This window comes from Spermophilus citellus (assembly GCF_964194105.1).
Source record: "Spermophilus citellus genome assembly, chromosome: 14".
NCBI lineage: Eukaryota > Metazoa > Chordata > Mammalia > Rodentia > Sciuridae > Spermophilus > Spermophilus citellus.
In genome coordinates, this window is record NC_138194.1 from 90,023,070 (window position 1) to 90,046,152 (window position 23,083).

General features: G+C 37.4%; 1 protein-coding gene across 7 annotated transcripts in view; it reads left to right on the plus strand.

Annotated features, from left to right (window-relative positions):
- The window catches only part of NSMCE2 (NSE2 (MMS21) homolog, SMC5-SMC6 complex SUMO ligase), a 228,313-nt gene that overhangs the window by 45,319 nt on the left and 159,911 nt on the right, over positions 1–23,083 (plus strand). For all 7 annotated transcript variants that reach the window (XR_014018868.1, XM_081266880.1, XM_081266881.1 and 4 more), the window contains exon 3: positions 3,843–3,949. Coding sequence is in view for 6 of the 7 variants with exons in the window: in XM_081266880.1 (XP_081123006.1) it covers positions 3,843–3,949 (107 nt within the window). In the remaining variant the exon portion in view is untranslated. The remainder of the gene's footprint in view (positions 1–3,842; positions 3,950–23,083) is intronic.

Consider the following 23,083-nt stretch of genomic DNA (forward strand, 5'->3'; position numbering starts at 1 on the left):
GTTTGTTAATTATTGGCTACAGCTATTACATATATATGCATGTTTTTAAAGTCTCATCATTCTGATCACTTCCCATGCTTTATCATCTGCACCAAACTTCTCTAATACCAGGCATGCATAGGTGAGATATAATAATGCTTTACTCACTGAGGTCATCATTCTGAAAATTGTAACATCTTTTGTGTGATTCTACTTTCCCTATCACCTCAGTGCTGGTACCACCATTTTTTCTTGTGAAAAAGTCACAATGAAAATATAATAAACAAATGCGTTTATATTGCAAGTTCACTTTGCATTTTAATTCAATTGAGTGTCTGAGGTAGGACAATTTATTGTTTGGTGAAAGTTTAATTTTCAATTGTGAGAAATAATGGCCTTAGAAGAATTTTGAAGGAAAATTAATTCTATAATTCTTTGTTGAATCCCAAGAACACCGAGGCATTGTTCTTACCCTCAAATGGATTAAAATCTGGACAAATGAGACAAATGCAGACAAGAAAGTCAAGATTGTTCATGGCACCCAAACATGAAGTGTACGTGTTAAGATAAATTAAGCAAAGGTTAATTTCTAGCTTGGTATAATTTTAAAGCAGGTCGGCCTTGGACTCAGTCCTTGAAAGATGTGTAGGATTGGATTTGGTGCAAATTCTCAGGAAGAGCTTTCCGAAAAAGTGGGAGCATGTTAATGGTAGGAATGCCTACTACAGATGAAGCCACAGGAAGCCTCTGACAGGTCATCCCTCTACTCCTGTCCCGTTCTCTAGCCAGTTTTTAGTAAATAGCCAACTCTGCCTGTGTTTATCCCCCCAGCTCTCCCATCCCCCCGCCCTCCACCCAGTCTCCAAGTGTTTGCAGGGACACTGTCTTTTTTATGCAATATTACACTTTTTTTCCCCACCTCAGTTCTTCTGTAAAGCAACACATAGGTTCCCTATGCCTTCCTTAGCCTGTTGTTTCTGAAACATGCTCAAAAAACAGCTTTTGAAAAAGAGGTTAGTATTGCAGAGGATTGTTATTAGGAAGAACAAAAAGAATAACAAAAATGCTCTTAACTTGGCTGTGCCAGATTACTGTTTGAATTGGACACTCATGTGACTTGTATCTTTGAGACACAGTTGTGGGAGTCTTTTCTAGTTCTGGCCTACCTCTCCAGCCCCTCTCTACAGCAAACCAAGAGACTTGAACTGAAGTTCTTTGGCTGGGCACCACTTCCCGCTATGCTATGATTCTCAGTTCTTTTTAGGGTTACCTTCCTGATCCTTTCTGGTGTTTTAGCTTCCCTTGTTGCCTCAACTTGTACTGTTCTTCACCTGTGTTCTTCAGCTGGTCCCAATCCTCCTGGGGCCTAGAGTCTTAGCCCAGCTTGCCTGAGGGCCACAGTTGGCCTCTAAAGAGTCTTTCTTCATATCATGAAACCCTGCCACAGCCACTGCTCCTTTTCTCCTTTGCAGGAAGTGCTCTTTGCAGGAAGTGCTCTTTGGTTCAGGACTTGATACCATCTGTGAGACCTTGTTAATGAAAGTCATCAACCCATTTGTTTTATTTTGTAAATACTTTTATAGCATTTAAGTCTCAGGCACATTCTGAGTGCTTTAGAAAATTAATTCATTTAATCCAGAGGGAAATTGCCAACAATATGTAAATTCCCACTGATTTTAGCCCTCTAAATTTGATTTCTTATGCTTCAGAATTTTGCCCCCAGTAGATCCTTTCATTAATTTCTGTTTAATTTGGAGACATTTCTGATATTAGACTTTTGAGAAAGTACTTTATGTTCTTAGTCTTTGCTCAGATTACTAGCTTTACCCATTTTCTGGTCCCAGTTTCAGAATTTAATACCTAATATGCATAAAATGCACTGATTCCATTAAGAAAAAAAAGGAACTTTCTTTTAATTAGATAAAGCTTTGTGAAACAGAAGCCTTTTTAAAAAATTATCTTAAGTGGAAAAAAAAACCCTATAGGTCAACCAAAACCTTCTAACCCATGTATTGAAATGTAACTAAATGCCTATAAATGTAAGTTGCATATTGTTATAGTAGGATATAAATGGTTTAAAATTATCTTTCTGATCATCTGACAATTAATATGATTTTTAACACGGATTCTATGTATGTGCAGTGTGTACTTCTTGATATTGGCAATGTCTGGGCAGCATGTTACCTTTGTTGACATTCAGACATTTTCAAAATGTTAATCCACTGGCTCTAGTTGTCTAACAATATGACTTGAGACTTTTCTCAAACCCTATTTTGTTAAAAATGTATTAATTTGGGTAGGGAAATAAATATTTTTCTTATATAAACACCCCATACCCCAAAGAAAAACTCATTGAGCTATATATATACTCTGTGAAGTCTGGATATTAAAATATAAGAGATATTCATAAATCCAAGAGATGTATGACTGTGCTTATAATTGTTATAAAATTAAAACATAATTTAAAGGTTTAGGAAGATAAATTTTAAAAGCCAAATGAATGGACTTTACATTTCTCCATGACCTGCAATGATCTGTGATATTGTTCCTCAGAGCAGACAAGAAATACAATTGTGTGAGCTAAAGTAAAGGGATAGTTTGAATATATACATTCGCAAATAAGATTTAAGTGATTCAACTTTATTTTCATTGAGTTTCTTTTTTTTTAATGTTCAAATTCTTATGATTCTGTGTTTTCTATCTTATCCTGATCTGTTAAGTTATAAATTTATTTGGGTTGAGGGGGAGAAACAGTTTAAAAGCACTTTTAAAAACATTGCCTTGCTTTTCCAACCTCCAGTCACTTTTAATAGTCACCTGTTCCTGAGGATGTTTTTATTTTTTAAATGCAGTTGCTTCATACTGTAATTGATAGGTTATTCCAATAACTGGAACATTTGTGGATCTGTTTCTATTGATTCTTTCTTTTGGTGGCTTGTTTTCTTATCTGTTTTGGATGTGTATGGCTTTTTGTTTTAACCTTTTCCCTTGTGATCTCCTCAGTATCCTTAAAAATTATTCCTGGGGATTATTTGACCCCTAAATGAAAGTGTCTTCTCCAGGGAGTTATGTTTTCTTCTGCCACAGACCTGTGGGAACTATTAGTCTGAGGCCATTCTGCACCAGAATCAAGAGCATAGGGTCCTGGGGCCACTCAGGTTAGGGGATCCCAGCGAGCAAATCCAGGAGGGCTAGTTTGTGGACAGTTTTTCAGAAACAAGTTCTTTTCCTCTTCCCTTTTCCCTTCCCCACTCTTTTGCTTAATGGGCAAGGTGAATCTCCCTGCCATTCCAAAGAACAGGGCAGGATTGCTTCTGGTTTACCTTCATACTGAGGAGCAGGGATCCCAGCTTGCTGGGACTTAGGTGTCTTGTTGTCCTACTTCTCTTTTTTGGTTTTCCCTGGTTATTTCTTACTACTGTGGGACTCTTGTTTTTAAGGAACCCCGCCTCCCAATAGAATCAATCCAAATGATCCAGCCATTGTTAGGAGCATGGAAATCTTCCTTATTTGATCTGTAACTATGAGGTTTGTGTGATGGATATATGACTGGGTTGCTTTAAGGGATGAGGGAACTAAGACTGAGAGAGGTGTCTTGATTTAGGATCATGATAAGTGGCGAAGCTTGGAAAGGACCTCCTGAGAACAAATCTGTTTTTCATTCCACTCCCCAAACTACCTTTGAGTTGTTTTCTTCTGTGTATTCTTACAATTTTGAATGAAACAGGCCTATATTGAGAAGGTTTTTAAAAAATATGTAATACTTTTCCAAAATTGATAAGGATTATATTGGTGTAACTGTTTCCAGGTAGATATAGTATTTTAAGTGGAAATTAATAATTGCAATCTCTTTTATTTTTCAGCTGAAGTGAGTAGCGAATATAGTATGGACAAGGCGATGGTTGAATTTGCTATAATGGATCGAGACCTAAACCATTATGTTAAGGCTGTTCAATCTACAATAAATCATGTAAGTGTATGCCACTCACTGTGTTGTTTTTGATTATAGCTCCTGTGACCTAAAAATAGAAACACAAAATAAGAATTCTTTCCTAACCTTTAGTATTTCCTTATCCTTATTGTATCAACTATTAATTTCCTCTTAACCAGGAAATCTCATAGAATAGGAATCTTACATTATTTTCCCAGCTAGGCCATGGAGGATAATTAGCATATTAAATTCAACTTAGATTGTCTTGCTTTTTTTTTTTTTAATGTAAACCCTCTTTGAATGTGAGATTTTTAACTTTTAAAACGTTTTGTTAAAACAGCTTGTTTTTATTGCTGCATTTGCTTAGACATATAATTTAGACCAGGTTTAGTTACTCATTAACTGTAGCCAATATACCATCTATTGCAAAATTGTTATAATCAGATAATATGGAAAAATTTTAGAGCAAGTGTAAAATAAAGAAGGTTGGCATTTCATTTTTTCCAGAAGCCAAACTTATCTTTGTTGACTCCAGCTGTCACAGGAACTGCACATAAGGCAGTTAAGGTGGGAACACAGCAACATCCTTTTTAGTACTACTGTGTTGAGTAAGAAATGAGCAATATGATTGCAGTAATGTTTCTGAGAAGCCCTTTGTCCTCTGAACCATGGAAACTCCCTGTTGAACTGATTTCATATACCTGTGTAATACGGTGTCTTGTACTTCTGGTTTCTTTATTTGCCTTTTCTTACTTATAACTATGGAAAAAAACCAAATATTTAACAAAATCAGCTACTGTTCAGTGCAAGATAAATGTTTCAACTTTGTTTACTACATATGCTGGTGGAAATAAGTGTTATATAGTTATATGACATTTTTTTTCCTGAATGGCTAGTATTTATTCAGTGTGATATTTAAGTAACTTTTATAATATCTGTTTATATCAAAGCAATAAACTCATTCAGCTTGTAGAATTCTAATGTTTCAGGGCACTGTGACTTTTAGTCCTAGTTCTCTGAATATTTCTCCCATAGAAAAATATAAAATGACATTCTGTCGACATCATCTTTGATGATGAATAACAAAGCACTAAGACTAGAGGTTTTTTAATTTTAGCTAAGTCCTAGAATCAGCCAGTTCCCACTCTAAGATACCTGATTGCACAGGTCTGGAGCTGGATTGGGGCACTAGTATATTTTAGAAACTTCATTTTGAAATTTCCAAGGGTAAAAACCACCAACTTAAAAGAATATGGCAAGTTTGTAGAATAAACTGTGTTTGCTGCCAAAGAGTAGAGTTAAGTCTATTATATGGCTCAATCTTGGTTTGATTTAAAAAAAATAAGAGAGTTGGGAGTCAAAGAACTTAATGTCAATTTTTTCTCTACTAACCTTTAAGATTCACTGATAGTGAAGGTAGTTTTGCAAGAAGAATTGAACTCTTCCCCTATCAAGTAACTGAGTCACTCATAAAAGAAAAGTTAGACTCAAAAAGTCCCCCACCCTCACCCACATTCAGCATTTCTTTCATTTTGAGGTTTCATCCTATTACTCTTACCTTCCTCAACAGGGAGGACTGTACTTTTGAGTTTTATCCTCCTTTTTAGCCCTTATTTCATTCTAGCCTGTGGAGGAATGGATTTAAAGATTCTAATGCTTCTCAGAAGGTCCCTTGTCTTTCATCAGAGGAGAAAACATGTTTCATTTCCTTTCCTATTACCAAATCCTATCTATAAGAGCTCAATACAAGACCCGGAGTAGTAAAGCATCATTTTATAAGGTCTCTAAGACCTGAAACCATTAAGGACTCAGTAGGAATGTAACCACTATTTTGATGGATTTGTTTGATATGATTCTCCATATTCTAAGTTATGGCTATTCCTATCTTCTTTTTATGGGGTATCAAGAATGAATAGCAGCTTGAGATGGACCCAGGGTGGTATCTTTCTTTAGAAAGAGCAGTGGTGTAGGAATCAGAAACACTTCAAGCCTTAATTCTTCTAACTTTCTAAGTTAGGAGCCTTGTTCAAGAAACTTAATTTCTTGGAACCTCATGTTCTTCATCTATAAAATCCTTGGCCTCCCTATTTCACAAGATTATTATGTGAATCAGATTAGATAATGTCTATCAAACTACTTTGGCATTGATAAAATTTGATGGAGCTATTAAATATTATGTTATTGCAAACACAGATTTCCAAACAGAATTCCTTGGAAAGGTAGAACAAACTCTTTCTAAAAACAGATGCTTTGTTTTGCTCACTTTATTTCAAGGTGCTTTTCTTGGCTTTGATATGTTATATGGACTTTAGGAATCTAAGCTCTTAAAGTCACAGTATAAGGTGTTTGTGGTCTCTAGAATGAAGAATGGTTTTAAGTCCAGAAATGAAGAAAGAAAGCAGATAATGGGAGTCCACATGAGTCCCATTTAACCTTCTGCTCTTTCAGACTTGGGAACTATAGTACTTCCATTATAGTAGCATTTGACCAAATTCTGATCCAACTTCTAGCCTAATCTTTTTTTTTTTTTTTTTGGTATTTATTTATTTGTTTTAGTTATAGTTGGACATAATACTTTATTTATCTTTATGTGGTGCCGAGGATCGAACCCAGGGCCTTGCCCTTGGTAGGCAAGCGCTCTACCGCTGAGCCACAACCCCAGCCCTGATCCAACTTTTTTTAAAATTATCAGTGTTTGTTTTACTGTTTATGCAAGCATTTTTCTCCTGCTGTCACAACCAAGTTTTGAAGATTGTGCGTCTCCTAACAGGTTTTGGAAGCTGACTTTGGAACCTTAGAAATATGGATTAACTTACCACCAAGTCCCTGAGAAGTCCCTTTGGCAGTTAGCAGAGGATCTCAGGTTGCCTTCCTTTGTTTTTTGAGAAAAAAGAGCTACCATATACTATCCTGCCTGTGAGTTTAATTTGAAATTGGTATTTATTTCAGTGCTTTGAAATTTTAAAAATAGAAAAGTATTCAGACTGGGTTCCAGCTGACCTGTTTGTAAAGGGAATATTATACAATGAGCGCTAAAACAAAAATCCCCAAATAGCCTCTAAAGACATTTATAAAAACTGGATATATTGGTTATATAGCTTTCAGACCTCTAAAAACCAAATCTGAGAAAGTTCTATATGAACTGTTTGGAGACTTTTCAGTTGTAAGACCACACAGGTAATGAAAGTGTTTTGAAAGCTAGAAATGGAACACAGAAATTATAATACAGCTCTTCTTCCTCTTCCTCCTACTTGTTGTTTTGTAGTACTGGTAAATGAACCCAGGGGCATTTTACCACTGAGCTACATCCCCAACCCTTTTTCTTTTTTATTTTGAGACAAAGTCTTGCTAAATTGCTGAAGTTGGCTTTGAACTAGCAATCCTCCTGCTTCAGTCCCCCGCCCCCCAGTAGCTGGGATTACAGGTGTTTCCCACTGCTCCTAGACACTATTACTTCTGTCACTTACTTAGGGAAAAATTTTTCTTAGCTTTGTGTTGAGAGTGGTGATTTTCAGACAGTGTGATGTTCATTGCCTAGCTTTCCAAGCTTCAACTGTTTGAGTACATTGAAGGAACATTATTGGCTGGCTTTTTGTTCCCAAATGTTTATTGAATAAATATTTACTAGACACTTATGTGCCAAGCACTACTAGGTGCAGGAAGTAAGTCATTAGCAAGACCCATATAACCTTCACCTTCAGGATGTCCAAAGCCTAGAATAGGAGCCAAACATTTAACAAAGAGCAATACAGATGTTATATAAGTACCGTTGTTGTATGTTCTACAAGGAGAAAATAAGGCATTCAGGGACAGTTAATAACTTAAGGGTGTGATATCTCTTGGAGTGGTTGGGAGGCACCTTCCTGGGGAACTGATATTTAGGATGAGCATGAAATGAGCCTCAACGTGGGTGTAACTTCTTTATATGACGTTTGCAGGAAATGGAAGCACCTTATTTCTGATTGTCTTGATGTCTGAGTTTCAGAGTGCCTGGACCAACCCAAAGACTGAATTTGAGAAAATTAGGGCAGGGAAGGCCTACTTTTATATACAGAAAGTTAAAGTATTAAATAGAGTAGTTGAGTAACCTACCTAACGTTGGTCAATGATTCATTCATTAACAGATTTTTAAGTGCTTACTACTATGTGCCAGGTGCTGTAGCTGTTGGTACGAATCATGGCATTGGTGGGTTTAAGAATAATTTCATTACTGGTATTCTGCTTCTCAAGCAGGGATTATTCTTTCTGAAATGAGATATTTTAGTAAGTATTGAGTATATCCATCAGTGGTCCTATGTGTTTCTGATTTTTTTTGTCTATGAATGTTTGCAACTAAACCTGTAGATTATCATGTGGCCTTCAGATTCCTGAGGGTAGGCATGGAGGATGGGTGCCAGTTTAGTTCAAGAAATCCTCAGATCTGTCTTATTTTTTAAAATAAGAAATGATTAAAAAGATAAAAAAAGTTCAATAACTGTTACAGAGGTAGTCCTTGCAGTTTTCTATAATTTTAATTATGATAGTAAAAAAGGATTGGAACCATGAAGTTAAATGAGAAATGGCCTAATGGGTTCAGATTAGTGTCACAGATTATTACCAATGATAAGATGTACATCCTCTTGTATTTTTGATGTGATATAGTTCAAGGGTTTATAAAAAAATAAAGCTTGATATTCACATTATGCCATGGCACATTTTTTTCATGATCCTTTATTTAAAATTTTAAATCAAACAAATTTTAAACTTAAATGACTTTACCTATGCATTGTTCTTTTAGCATGTGCTGCTCCAGTCTGTTATTGGAAAGCCTAGGGCATGTATGTTTTTTTCACCCTCCTCAAAACCCTCTTCTCTGCTTCTTGTATTTTATAGATTATGTAAGATTTTAGAGCATTTAAATCAGATTGCAGACACATAGTTGTTTTTGTTTTTTAAGTCAGTGTCTTTTTAACAGTTTTTCCAAGAAGCCTGGTGAGAGAGAATATTTCCCATCTTAATTGGACCAGTGAAGTGCTCCATGGGTCCATTTGTGTTTGTCTCTGTTGAGTGTGTAATCTCTTCATGGTGTGCCCCCGTACCTTCTATGGTTTTTATTCCATAGGCTCAGATGAGCATAGTATCTGCCTTTTAAAACTAATGTGTTGAGAATTAGAAGAGTAGAAATATACTTCATATAAAGTATTGAACCTGGACAATCTTAGATATAATAAAAGTACAACGTGGGTCAAAGGTATAGTTTACCTCAGATTTGTTGTGCAACTAGTTTTGACTGTTTGGACATATTGCTTCCCTGTGCCCTCTCACCCTTCATCTTTCATCACTTGCTAAGCTTTGCATTTACCTTCTTTAAACTCATCTTAATAGCTAGTACTTTAACATGCAGTCTTATAGGTTATCTTGTAAGATGGGAGTCACCATTTTAGTTAAATCAAACTTGGGGAGAATTTGTCACTTAGAAAGATGATAATGTGTTTTCTAGTATCTAGAGGAAGGTCAAGGCCAGAGAATGTAATTTCCTAGATATAATCACCTGCTGAGAGAATATTCAAATGTACCTTGGTCTATTAGACATTGTGAATCACTGGTCAAAGAGGAAGGGAGAAAGTAGTTTTGGGATTATAAAGATGGAGGATAGGAGATTCCTGAGCACAAAAAAAATTACTGTTGTCAGTGGACTAGCAAGGAGGTGACATGACAGGGGAGAGAAATTGGTGAAAATCTCTGGGAGTCAGTGGCCAAGTCCTGGGGGCCAACCCTCTTCTCTGCCTCCGCCCTGACATTTACATTTAGCACTCCAGAACAGAGTGCATTTTTTTGATGCCTTTCACATCAATGGTTTTTCAAATGAGTCGTATCATATGTGAACCTTATTATCTATATCAACATTGCCCAGGTCTGGAAATTAATAGGGAAAAAAAAAAAAAAAAAACAACTTTAGGTATTCACCCTACAGCCCCTTGGCCCTGGAATGTATTTGTTTCTGTGATTACTGGTGATTAATTTCTACTTCAGTACTTTAGAACTCCTCAACAGTTATCCTCAAAGTTGTGTTTGATAGCATTTTGTCTCATATACAGAGTTACACCTGGAGATAGCATTTCACTAATTGAGTTACCTCTGTAGGAAAAAGTCTGGATATAAAAGCTCTGAGGTAAGATGAATGCCAGTAGGTGAGAATTCTGTCCTAAATTGAGACTGATTTTCATTCAGTTTGTAGAAATTCATCTGTTTTTGAGGTATTAAGCATTTAATTGAATTTTAATCAGAATTTAGGAAACATTTCACTTCAGTAGTCCTTAAAGTGCCTCTAGTGCAGCATTTTCTATTCCATGATTCAAGTTGATCAGGAGTAAGTATAATAGGAGAATAAGATTTTTGTGGGCAAATTATTTTGAAGAATGCTTGATAAAAAGAATTTCCTTAAAGACTCTAACACCTTTAATAGGCTTTTATGCAGGGGCTAGGGATGTGGCTCAAGTGGTAGCGCGCTCGCCTGGCATGCGTGCGGCCCGGGTTCGATCCTCAGCACCACATACCAACAAAGATGTTGTGTCTGCCGAGAAATAAAAAAATAATAATAATAAATATTAAAAATTCTCTCTCTCTCTCACTCTCTCTCCTCTCTCACTCTCTCTAAAAAAAAAAAAAAAAGGCTTTTATGCAGTGGGGTTCTCCAAAGAAAGAAGATATTCAGAAATTTCCTAAACTTGGTTAACTAGAAAACCTTCTGGGCTAAGGAGACTGATCTGCAGAACCCACTTTGTTTAATGTTGCTGTATGAAAGTTGCAGCCCCCTAATTTTACAAAGAAGGCTCAGTGCTAGATCCAGCATTTTGTAGCATCCAGGAACTGTTTTGTGTATGGCATGAGGGGAGGGGTGTGTGCACTGAACTCCTGCCTGGAACTCCTGCCCAAACCAGGCCTTAGAGATGTTTCTATGTAGAAGGTCATGAAAGGGCTAGACCTGAAAAATGTCTTATTCCAACAGTGAGAAGGAAAGTAAAGAACATGCAGTGACTGCTTGGCTGTCAGAGCCTCTGTTTGAGGCAAACAAGACCCCTCTGTGGAGTGAGGAGAAGAGAGAAGGAAGGGAAGGGGGTTGCAGAGTAGGCCAGAGGGTGGGGAAGCAGCCAGTTCTTACAGAGAAGCTGTAGACGGAAGAGAGAAGGGGCTTAGTGAATGGCAGAAGGGTAGGAAAAGCAGACAGACCTTTGAAAACCAGGCTCACCACCAAGCTGCAGGTAAGCACTGGGTGCCAGGCTCACCACCAAGCTGCAGGTAAGCACTGGGTGTGCATAGTGAATACCTCGGCCTCACAGACCTCAGGCAGGCCCAGCCTGGCTAACCACTGGAATAACTGGCATGCATGTTCTTTAATACAGCAAACTCCTGGTTTTGCTAACATTGAACATAATCTACATATAGCATTGAACCCTTATTTAGAGAACTTCTTTAACTTCCTTTCAATATCAACTTTTTACCATAATTGATAAGTATTGAAAAGCTTGCAGTCTGGGCTTTCCCCCACTATTTGGCAGTGATATTGAATGGACAACTACAGAAGGGAGGTGGGTGAATAGATTGAATTGGGGAATGAATCATCAGACATTAAGGTTCACTCTAAGATTAATGCATTTTCACAGTGTGAAGTTGAAAGCAGTTGGTTATAAATCTCATAAATTTTTCAGTTAGTGCCAATAGTATCCTTCCTCCAGTAGGAATTACAAAAGCCTCTTGACATACATGTACAAAACAGCCCATTGTTTTAATTTTAACAGTGAAATAGATAGAAACAACTAAAACACACCTCAGAAATTCAGAGTAAGGACAAAGAGTTGTTGCTCAGTTCCTGGCTCTTGTGCACTTTAACTCTGAACCTGAGTTTCTTCTGAATGTAAGGATGACAGAACTCTGAGGGGATGAAAAGTGATGTCATGAAAGCACCTGGAACAGTCTGTCATGCTAATTTGTAAGGTTGTTTGGGAAGTTCTGTAGAGGAGAACATGTACCTTGACCTTCAAATAGTATCACAGACGGATTCTCTGGGTTCACATTGGAGAGTAGAGTTGGCTATAGGACCCACTGGGAGAGTCCAGGGCTGTGTTCCTTCCCCAGTTAAGGAAAGGTCCCTTTCCTTGAAAGGGATTTCTCTGCTAATTGCAGGTTGAGGGATGGAATGGAGTGGAACTTGGTTCTGTAGTCAGTGTCTAGTCCTCAGACTGGAGGAATCAGGGGCCCAAGTTGGTGCAGAAGCCAGTGAGTGGTGTGGCATCGGGCCAGTTGAATTTGAAGTTCCTTGATGATAATTCTTTTTTATGTCTATAACAATGACAAAGAGATTGTGCCCTTTACCACATACTGGTTTGAGAACCAGACAACTAAAAACTCGTAAGTGCTGATTCAGAAATAATTATTTGTTTTCTTACATATTTTAAGTGAAAACTTTGTGAAAATGTAACTTTAAAATTTCTCTCATAATTACATTTTGAACTATCCTGCTTACATCTTTAAATATTTTTTGTTTACTTTATTAATAACAGATTTGAAAAATATTATGAGAGAAAAACATGTTGGATTTATTCTCCTGAGGTGTCATTTCCATGTCAGTCAAGAGAAGAAAGCATTTAAATGGAGAGCACGTGAATGGGTTTTATTTTTCTGAGTCCCCTTGTACATTGGCAGTGGTCCTGGTAAGGAAAAGCCTTTTTCTTCTGAAGTGGAGCTAATAATGCCCAGTGAGCTGTCATTGGGAAAATCGAGAGGCCGCCTCTGTCTGTGACTTTCACAGTACAAAGCTGCTGGCAACAGCTGCACTTTCATTCTTTTGTTCTATCCCATCCTGATTCCTTAACCACTGGAGCTTTTTAAATTTCATTTCTTTCAGGGGTAAAATAGTTTTTAATTGCTTATCTTTTGTCCTTCATTTTATCTTAAAATAATCATATACTTATCTTCTAATAGAAAGTGATATTTGGAAAGGTTAAGTCAGCATTACTTAACATTGAAAACAGTAACCAGAAATAGTTGAATATGATTGCACCAGATTTTCAGACATTCTGACCTGCTTGCTTTTACCTCCCTGTGGCTGACACCTGCAGGGCCTCACATCTTCCATGCCTATCTCCCAGTTGCCTCAGCACTGTGTGTTTCTTGGAATGCTGTTGGTATGGAGAAGCAAGCCCTAAATTTATTAGGTTATCCTCTGTCAACTGAAGTTTATTTTAGCCTCTGACTTGAAACAGAAGCCCAAGTGTCCCATAAAACACTAAATGGGAACACATTAGTGGACGAAGTCCTGGATGTGCTCATAGAATGTTCCTCTTGCAAAATCAGAAATTTAATATGACATGTAAGGTATAGTTAAACCAAGTTTTAAAAGACTCATCAAAAATATCATCTGCTCAGTATTTTCTTAGGACAAATTCTAAAGATACTGCTTAAGGCACCTATAAATAATGTAGGTGAAATTAGAATATGTGATACCACATTTTTTATAACACTAATGGAATTACTCAACCAGAATATGGAATAAAAGTCCTTTGCCTTTGTAATATATGGTCTTATATGATCCTGTTACAGTAGTAAGTTGTTTGGTGTTAATGTTCAATTTAACTTTTGAGTTTTCTTCTAGACCTGTCCACTGCATAGCTGTGTGACTTTCAGCAAATTTCTTAGACTCTTTATGCTTGTTTGCAAAATCAGCTTAGTAATGTCTGCCCCTACCCATCTTAGAGTGATATCTTGATTACAAAATGAGATAATGTATATGGAAAGTACTGCAGAGGTAAAAGTGCTGTATAAAGGCAAGGCCTTACTGTTCTGTCCTGTTAACTTTTAACTTCTTCCTCTTGCCACAGAAATGTCCACCACATTGCTGATTTATGTTAGTGAACTATTTTCTTCTAAATCACTTGGACTTGGAACAAATGGCTCACATTTATTTTCCTAACTCAGTTTAAACTGGAAAGAAAAAATGTGCAAGATTCACATTCACTTTTTGTCCTTATTTTAGTCATCTTTTTTGTAAAGCCTTATTCCTGTACTCCCCCACCCTCTAAGAGTTTCGTGTGAATCTCAGGGAACAGTTCAACAAGTGACTAATGTAGATCAGGCTTGCTTAGTCATGGAGTCACTTCATTATGAAACACTTAAAAGTTTAACATCTATATATAACAAGGAGGAAACAATGATTTAATTAAAACAGTATAATTTCTGATCTGATGGTTTTAGCGACTAACTCATCAGGCACCAATAAAGAATGAAATTAATGAAAACTCACAAAGCCAGATATAATCTAAATGTAAAGTCTTTTCTAGGCAGTTGGTATTTGATTGATAAATGTTGGGCTGGGAAATAATATATGGCTTTAAATTAATCCTAGTTCTGCCAGACTGTAACCTTGGACAAGTCACAGAACTTCTGTACTTCATCTTCCTCATATCTAAAATGAAGTAATAATAATATTTGTCCTACATGACTCCTTGAGCAATTATAGCTGGAATCTGTTTTGACTTAAAAAAAAAAGGAAAAGTGAAAGGTGGTTATTGCTTACTAATTGTTCACTTATCTGGCATCTTGTATTTGATGTGAATGGTCACAAAACTAGAGTGAAAGAGACTTTCTGGTTCTTTCAAAGAGGGTCGGAAAGGAGTTCCTATTAGCACTTGGAGCTGGAAAGAGAAAAGATACATTCTCAGTGTTTGAATTTCTGAATTGAATCATGGAATGCAATTTTCTACAGACATGAACATTCAGTGGCTAAGTTTCTGGACTGGCCCATTAAAAAAAAAAAAAGGAAAAGAAATATTTAACTATAAGGAGTTATTGTGATCCAATTTCTGTAAACTTGAAATAAAGCCCATTTGTAGTATGAGTATCAGTTTGGTGTTCATTTAAAGTGTTTTAGAGTACTTAGCCAAGGTCAAGGTAAGAGAGTGAATTCACTTCTCCTGTGCTTTCCCTGCTTATTTAATATTTGCCAAGGGTTTGCTTAAGTCAGATTTGTAAATACCAGTTAATATTTCAGTCCTTTCACCATGTGACCAAGAGTCTAAAACCAATCATCTTTGCCCAGCAAAGAGATCAGAAACCCTTTCTGGTTCCTTTTTTAATGAGCACAGTAATCTTACAAAGGAAAGGTAGTTATTATTGACTCTGAGCATCATATCTTATCTTATTATATATTTCCCAAAGTAAAAGTGTGAGAAATTCTATTTAAACAAAATGTGACTCCCCACACCTGTCAAGGTGTGGAATTCTGTTAGTATTAAAGAACTGCTAGAGGAAAATAATACCATTATAATTAACTTTTATATTAAAAAGAAGAAAAACTTTAGAAGATCCCATATCTTTGACCCTTCTAAAGTTTTATGGTAGACTCTAAAGTTGGCATTGGGTGAATATGAAGGGATTTTAGGGATTAAAAATGAAATAAGGTTTTTTTTTTAGTTTTTTTTTTTTTTTTTTTTAGAATTTTAATATTTATTTTTTGGTTATTGGCGGACACAACATCTTTGTATGTGGTGCTGAGGATCGAACCCGGGCCGCACGCATGCCAGGCAAGCGCGCTACCGCTTGAGCCACATCCCAGCCCTTTTTTTTAGTTTTAATGAGATTTCTTTATATTTATTAAGATATCCAGTCCTTTCCACAATAAAAGTAAGTATAGCTAATGTTTCTCTAGTGTTTACTACATGCTGGGCAGTGTACTAAGTTGCGTTTACATAACTCAGGTTGAAATTTTTTTTTCTTCTGGTGCTGGGGACTGAACCCAAGCATTTTCTCACTGAACCACACTCCCAACCCATAAATAATTATTTTCTTCTTGCCAGGCTAGTCTACTGACTTGTTTATGATCAAGTTTAGAAACAGTAAAAGAAGTTTTTCCCTAAAAGAAGACAGTGATGTGGTTCGTGTGTGATATTTATATGGAACATGTGAAAAGCATTTTGCTGACAGTAGAAAAAATTGTGCAGTAACTGTGGAATTAGTGACCTGTTCTTATAAACCTTCAGTTTCCTTATCTGCAAAAAGAGGATAATAATACTTTATAGGACAGTTGCAAGGGTTGAATGAGGTAATGTAGACAAAATGCTTCATGCTTCAAAAGAAGTGAGGCTTCATTTAGTAGGCATTTAGAAAATATGAATTGCTTCTTTTACTCTTCAAAATAAATTGGAAACAGGACTTAAAAGGTGGTTTAAAATTTTTTTAATATTGTTCTAATGTAAGATGGCATTTTTATTGACTTGCTTCCTTGAGCACTTCTGAAGTAAAATGTACAGAGAAATCATGGAAAATGGGTTACAGCCAGTAGAGCCCAGTTCACTGGGTAGCCACCAAATCTGGAAATGTAGTAGTTTAATGAAATTATTTTATAGTGCATTATGATATACAGGTTGTGTATCCTTTATCTAGAATAATTGGTACCAAAATTGTTTTAGATTTTGAAATATTTTGGAGTTTGTAATATTTGTATAATCACAGTGAGATATATCAGGGATGGGACCCAAGTCTAGACACAGCATTCATTTATGTTTCACATGTACCTTATGCACATGGCCTGGAGGTAACCTTATAAAATATTTTTAGTATGCCTGCATTTTGATTGTGACTCATTGTATGTCAGGTATAGAATTTTCTACTTGTGGCAAATGTAAACTCTCAAAACCTTTTGGACTTTGAAGCACTTTGAATTTCAGATTTTCAGAATAGGGACCTAAAACTGTAGTATAATCTGTTTCTAAGCCTGGTGAGGCCACCCTGTAGTCTCAGCTCAGCAGCTGTTAGGTATTTGGTTCAGAAATGTTATTTAATTGCTCTCATTTTGACATTATCCTAAAAAGTGCTCTATAGACAATGAAGCACCTACACTTAAATTTTCTCATTATATCGGAGCTTTTTGATTAGGTTAATTTTCAAATTCTAGGAGGAGAATTAGAAGCCAAAAGGTAGACAAATCTGCTGGTAGGAAGTAATTTCAAGTAACAGGATACAATATTCTTTAAGGAGGAAGCAGTAATAGAGAATTTGATAGGTTGCTATACTGAAATAAATAGAGTAGGTAAAGGATAAGGAGCTTTAATAAACTGCTAGATAATTCCATAGTCTTTATTGTGTTGGTAAGATGTGAAAGCTGAGGGGAAAGATCCAGCCTCATATCCTTGGGTTGTCCTCCTTTCTGTGATGTAGAGATGTGGTATAGTGTAAAGAAAGGGATTTGAAATAAGACTGAACTATTTATTAGAAACCATATGGCACTTTAAAAGTTAATTTATGGGTTGAAAGAAAAAACATTATATCCCCCAAATAGACATTTTGCCTATCTTTTCAATTACTATAGTCATTCCATATAGATTTTGTGATGGATCCTTATCAAGAATAGAAAGAGGAAAACAATTAAGATTTCCCTTTTAAGTTCTACTAGAAATGGTGAGTTAGTTCTACTAGAAATGGAGATTATTAAGGTCTTCGGATTCATGGAAATGCTTGGAGGACCCAGGAAAGACGTGGAGCATGGAAGATAACAGCCTTCTTCTCAGCCATTGTGTGGCTGGAATATTGTCTAGCAGTCTCAGGTGTAGAAGGCTGGATTTCCTTAGCCAGAGTGCCCACAAAGAGCTGTCATGAAACTCAGCACTGCTCTGTTCTCCTCCCAGGTCACTTCTTTGTCTGCAGAGACAGCATCTGCTCCTACTCCTTGCCCCTCCACACATATTTGCACACAAAGTCTGGACCAAGACGTTTTTCTCACTATACTTTCAGTGTTTTGTTGCTTAGATTCCAGTGCAAAATGGCTTTTCATCACCATGAAAGCTTCAGTGCTGAGTTATGTGGTAAGGAGAGGCTTATCTAAGTGTCCATAGGAAAGTTGATGTCATCCATAGTTAGGACTGATTACTGGGAACTTGAATTTGATGTATTATAGAATAAGCAGGTAGGGAAGGGAATATGACACAAGCTTTGTGTATTGAAAGAAACATGGAAAAGAATGGCAACAGCCATCCTAAAATGACAGGGCTGTGGAAAAAATTATACCAAAGGGATGGGAATGGTTCAGACTAACATATATAAAGTTAGTGGAATTCTTTTATTTCCCTTTTAACAAAGTATTTTTTATTTTATTTTGCTAAATACAATATTTCTTACATTAGTATTTTTTATTTTATTTTGGGAAATACAATATTTCTTACAAGTAGTTTTCAGGTCCACATGCTTCTATGGCTGAGGAGTAAGAGCAAGAAAAGGTAGATGGAACTTGAACTCTCGACGGGGAAGTGTATGTTGGATGACGGGGAAGTGTATGTTGGATACCATCTGGAGACTTTTCTGTGTCGAAACTAAGCTGAAAGTCAGGTTGGTTGTTCAAAGGTCTCCTTGATCGTATAGTTAGAATATTTCATTTGATAAACATTACCTGACTTATCATTTTAAAACTTGTTACAAGAATATTTGAAGTCACTGATTGTAAATTTAACTTCTTTGCAACATGTTTCATTTATTTATGGCTTACTCCTGGATTTAAGCTGTCTCTTCTTAAGAATGTCATAACATCTGTATTATAAGTTCATGATGATCATGGTGAGTGGCAGTTCTCGTGGAAAAACTGGAGTAACTTAAATGAGGCCTGGTGACAGGTTCTTGGGGATTCCTGCATTTTAAGCTGTACTTAGAAGGAAAGAGAGAGGAAACATTGGGAGGAGAGTGAAGAAAAGGGAAAGGACTGATTCTTTTCTCATAGTTGTTCTTTTTCAAAGTGCCTTTTTGACTTAATCCATTTGGGGTGCCATAACAGAATACTGTAAGCTATAGATACTGATTTCCCAAGTTTTGGAGGCTAGAAGTTTAAGGTGAAGATGCTGGCAGGTTCTGTGTTCATTGGGATCCACTCTTTTCTGACTACGTCCTCACAAGACAGAGGGGCAAACCAGTTTCTGTGGGCTCTTTCTATAAGGGTGCAAAGTCCCATTCATATGCACTCTTCCCTCCTGTCCTCAGAACCTCCCAAAGTTCCCACCTCTTGACACTGTCATCTTGGGGCGTAGGGTCTCAGCATACATTTGAGGATACACAAACATTTGGCCTTTGACAGCCTCAATTCCTGTGGTCCCATGCTTTCAACCTTGTTCTCCTTGTCACTGCATCCTGCTTGTCTGGCACACATTTGATACATGGTAATAGCAGGTGGAGTGTTTTGGAGTGCCCCATGTGTTGTTCCAAGTGCTGTGCACACACTGCCATTTCTCCTCACCCTCCGAGTGTGGAGTATGTAGGTCCCTGATGAGATTAGGCTAGCAGTTTAGTGACCACCCAGGTTACAAACCTAGTAACAAATCCAGAGGATACTGCTCAGGAGCTCTCCTCCTGGACCTCCTGCTGTTGATAAATACTCCTTCTTCCTGGATTGCCTCCCCTTACCTTTTAGGACAGCACACATCTGTTTTTCCTTTTGGCTTCTGGTCTCTCCTCCATACCCTCTTTGATGGGCCTTGCTTTTTCTTTCTACTCATTAAATCGTTGTTTTCCTACTTGCTCTTTGTCTCTCTTTTCTCTTGCAGTACACACTCTTCCTGAAAGGTAACATGTGTACTTTCAACTTAAATTACTGTCTTTATGCCACCAAGTCCCAAATCCTTTTTTCCATTCCAGATTCTCATCCAGTAACACATACATGAAGTCAATGATGAATTTGACATTCTCCACTTAAATGTGCTGTAGGCTCCTTAAGTCAGCATCTGATATTGAAATTTTCCTTTTAATGTTCTCCTGGGATTCTGTAACTTAGGAAATGGTAATGTCTTCAGTTTCCCACAAGGGAGACCTGGTGGTCCTTGCTAGTCTTCCAAGACTCCTCATATCTCATATTCCATTTCCAAATTTTATTGGGTGTCAAATTCATTCCTCTACCTCCATCCCCATTTTCACACCCTCCCAGAGTAAGTTTGCTCTTTTCTATTATGCTTTCCGCTAGTAACCCAAGTGATCTTTCTACATTGAAAATTGATTATTTTGCCTGCCTTTTCCACAGCTTTGCCTTCTTCAGCTAGTGTTTTTTCCTTAGGGGTAATTGCAAACTTCTTTATGTGGTTTTAAAAATGTAGTCTCATTTCCTACCATTCTTTTGTCTCTTTGGAGTGCTCTTGCACTTTCAGATAGCCAACTACTGCTCAGCCTTGGTGTTTGAGTTGAGCTCCTCTCAACAGTCCCCCCCTGACATCATCTGCTGTCCCTGCCAGGTGGATTGCTTCTGCCTCCTTACAACACTATGTGCGTAAGCATTTTTTAGCATCCGAAGCTGTAAGCTAGACCTTTCCCCAAAACCCCCTCTCAGATGTAGAGCTGTCTTCTTTTCAGTTCTACTTCATTTCATTCCAAACTTAATTTGTTTGCCCCTCCCAAACCAGCTATTTTTCTAGACTTCCTTATCAATTTAACAGGCCCCAAACCAGAGTCATTCTAAGTTCCTTAATTGTTTCACAGCTCATATTCTGTCCATCAGCTAACCCTGTTATTTCTGCCTCCATATTATGTTTAGAATCTGACCACTTCTTGCTGTTTCTTCTGCTCTCAGCCAAATTCAGGATATTGACACTTCTGCCTAGATGACTACAGCAGCCCCCTGACTAGTCTCCTATTTCTGCCTCTCCTCCCTTAAAATCTGTTCTCATCTTAACAGGCAGAGGAATCTTTTTAAAAAGAAAGTCAGATCTTCTCACTCCTCTGCTTAAAACCTTCTCTTCTCTCTAAGAATAAAGGCTAAAAAGGGCACCATCATCTGTCCCAATGTACATTCTGACCTCATCTATCACTTTTCCTCTGTTTTCACTCTGGTTCCAGCTCCATGGGCCCCCTTGCTGTTTTCTTCAGGTCTCTGTTCAGAGGTCATCTTTTTAGGGAGTCCTTCTTCGACTGTCCATCATGAAAGAGCTCACCCCTTTCCATCCTCCTTAACTGTTCTCTGGTACTTATTCTCAGGCTAATTATATATTTTCTTATTATTCTGCATTTTCTTATTATAATTTACTTAACCAGAATGCAAACTCCACAAGAGCAAGCACTTGGTCTCTATTGTAGCCCCAGAATCTAGAGCAGTGTGTGGCCCCTAGCTCTCTGGAAATAGTTGGTGAAGTCTAGGGTAGAAGTTAGTCATGTTCTTAGCGATTCAACAGACCTATCCGTGCAACTGCTGCTAGGGATACTGCTGCTAATTCTTATAAGACCATATTGTAATTACTTTTTTAAAATATTTTTTTTTGTAGTTGGGCACAATACCTTTATTTTATTTATTTATTTTATGTGCTGCTGAGAATCAAACCCAGTGCCTCGCACATGCTAGGTGAACGTTCTAACACTGAGCCACAATCCCACCCCTGTAATTACTTTTTTTTTTTTTAAAGAGAGAGTGAGAGAGGGGAGAGAGAGAGAGAGAGAGAGAATTTTTAATATTTATTTTTTAGTTCTCGGCAGACACAACATCTTTGTTGGTATGTGGTGCTGAGGATCGAACCCGGGTCGCACGCATGCCAGGCGAGCGCGCTACCGCTTGAGCCACATCCCCAGCCCCTGTAATTACTTTTTTATTTGTCTATCTCCTCCACCATATTTTGAGCTGGTGCACCACAAGATTTTGCACCTCAAGCTTGATCTTATGATAATAAAAATGTGACCATAGAACCATGGTAGCAACAGCAGTAGTTATCATTTGCATGCTTAGTGAGTGCCAGAAAGTATTCTCTCAGTCATCATTTCCCGTAGAACTTTCTACAGTGCTGGAGATGTCCATTTGCCACATCATCCAGAATGGTCAGCACTACCACGTGGGGCTATCAAGCATTTGAACTGTGACCATACAACTGAGGAACTTCATTTTTCATATTACTTAATGGATTCAGATTTAAATGATCACACATATCTAACAGCTAATGTATTGGATTTCAGAACTCTAAATTATTTATGCACATTAATTTATTTAGTATGATATCCTTTTAATTAAGTAGAGTTATAGAAGGAAAAACTGATGTTCTGAAAAGCTAAGTAACATGCCCAGGATCACACATCTAGTTTGAAGCAGAAGGAATTTGAAGGTTAAACATCTAGATAATCTAGTTTCAGGGTTTATGCCAGCACCTTCTATGTTATACCTCTGGCATGTCACTCTCAAGAACTGAGGGCCCACGAACAGAGGCCACAGTGATGCATCTGTGTTGTTGCTGCAAAGAGGGCTGAGAAAGTGAGTTTATGGTCCTTACCCAGTTCTTATCACTGCCAAGGTGAGCAATTTCCCGAACCTAGGAAACATGTTCAGAAAATTCTAGGCAGGCAAGCTTGACTGCTTAACCTCTACAAATACACACATTTCTTCCAGACTTGAATTTGTAATAACAGTGGCAACAGCAACAAAATACTCCCTCCTGACGTATTGCAGTTTTCTTTTCTTTGTTTGTATTAAAAGTGAAAAACATGCCCTCCCTCTGCCAGAAAGGGGGAAGAAAACAATTATGGAATTTATAATTTCTGACTCCAAGTCCAGGCTATCTGGGTGAGCTTATTTTCTTTGTGAATGGTCCCTTTGGTACTCTATAACTAGTGAGCAACCAACTTATTTTGATAAAATATTAGGAGAAAAGGTGAGAAAGAAATTAGTTAAAAACATAAATGTGTATGTATCAAAACAAGAAACAAACATGAGTAGACACTTTAGTCTTTGCTTTTGCTATTGGTCTCGAACTCCTTTCTCCTCTGCACACTCCACATTCTTGTCCTCAACCAGCTCTCAGCTGACGGTAGGTTTTATCTGAGTGTGGCGCCAAGGCCTTCAGTTCTGGGGGATCTGAGTTCCTGGTGATCCTGCCCATATGGAATTGTTTCTCTCTTCCATTATCTTTTACCAACCACTAGATGTGGCAAAACCAAGAGATGTTCCAGGTTCCAGACACATACTTTTTGTTTCTCACTCTGTGGCAGCAATTCTGCTTACTCTTGATGATCAAGATTCATTACCCCAACCAATTTCATAACCTCCCTTTTTTCTGTCTGTTCAGTGTCATGAGGAGCTCAGAATTGCTAGGCTGCAGTTTAAGCTTCCAAATCATTGGAGGCATTGTTGAGCCCCTGGTGAAATCGTTCTTGCTTGGGTACTGAGACTGTTAAACCAGCAGAACCAGAGTCGCAGTG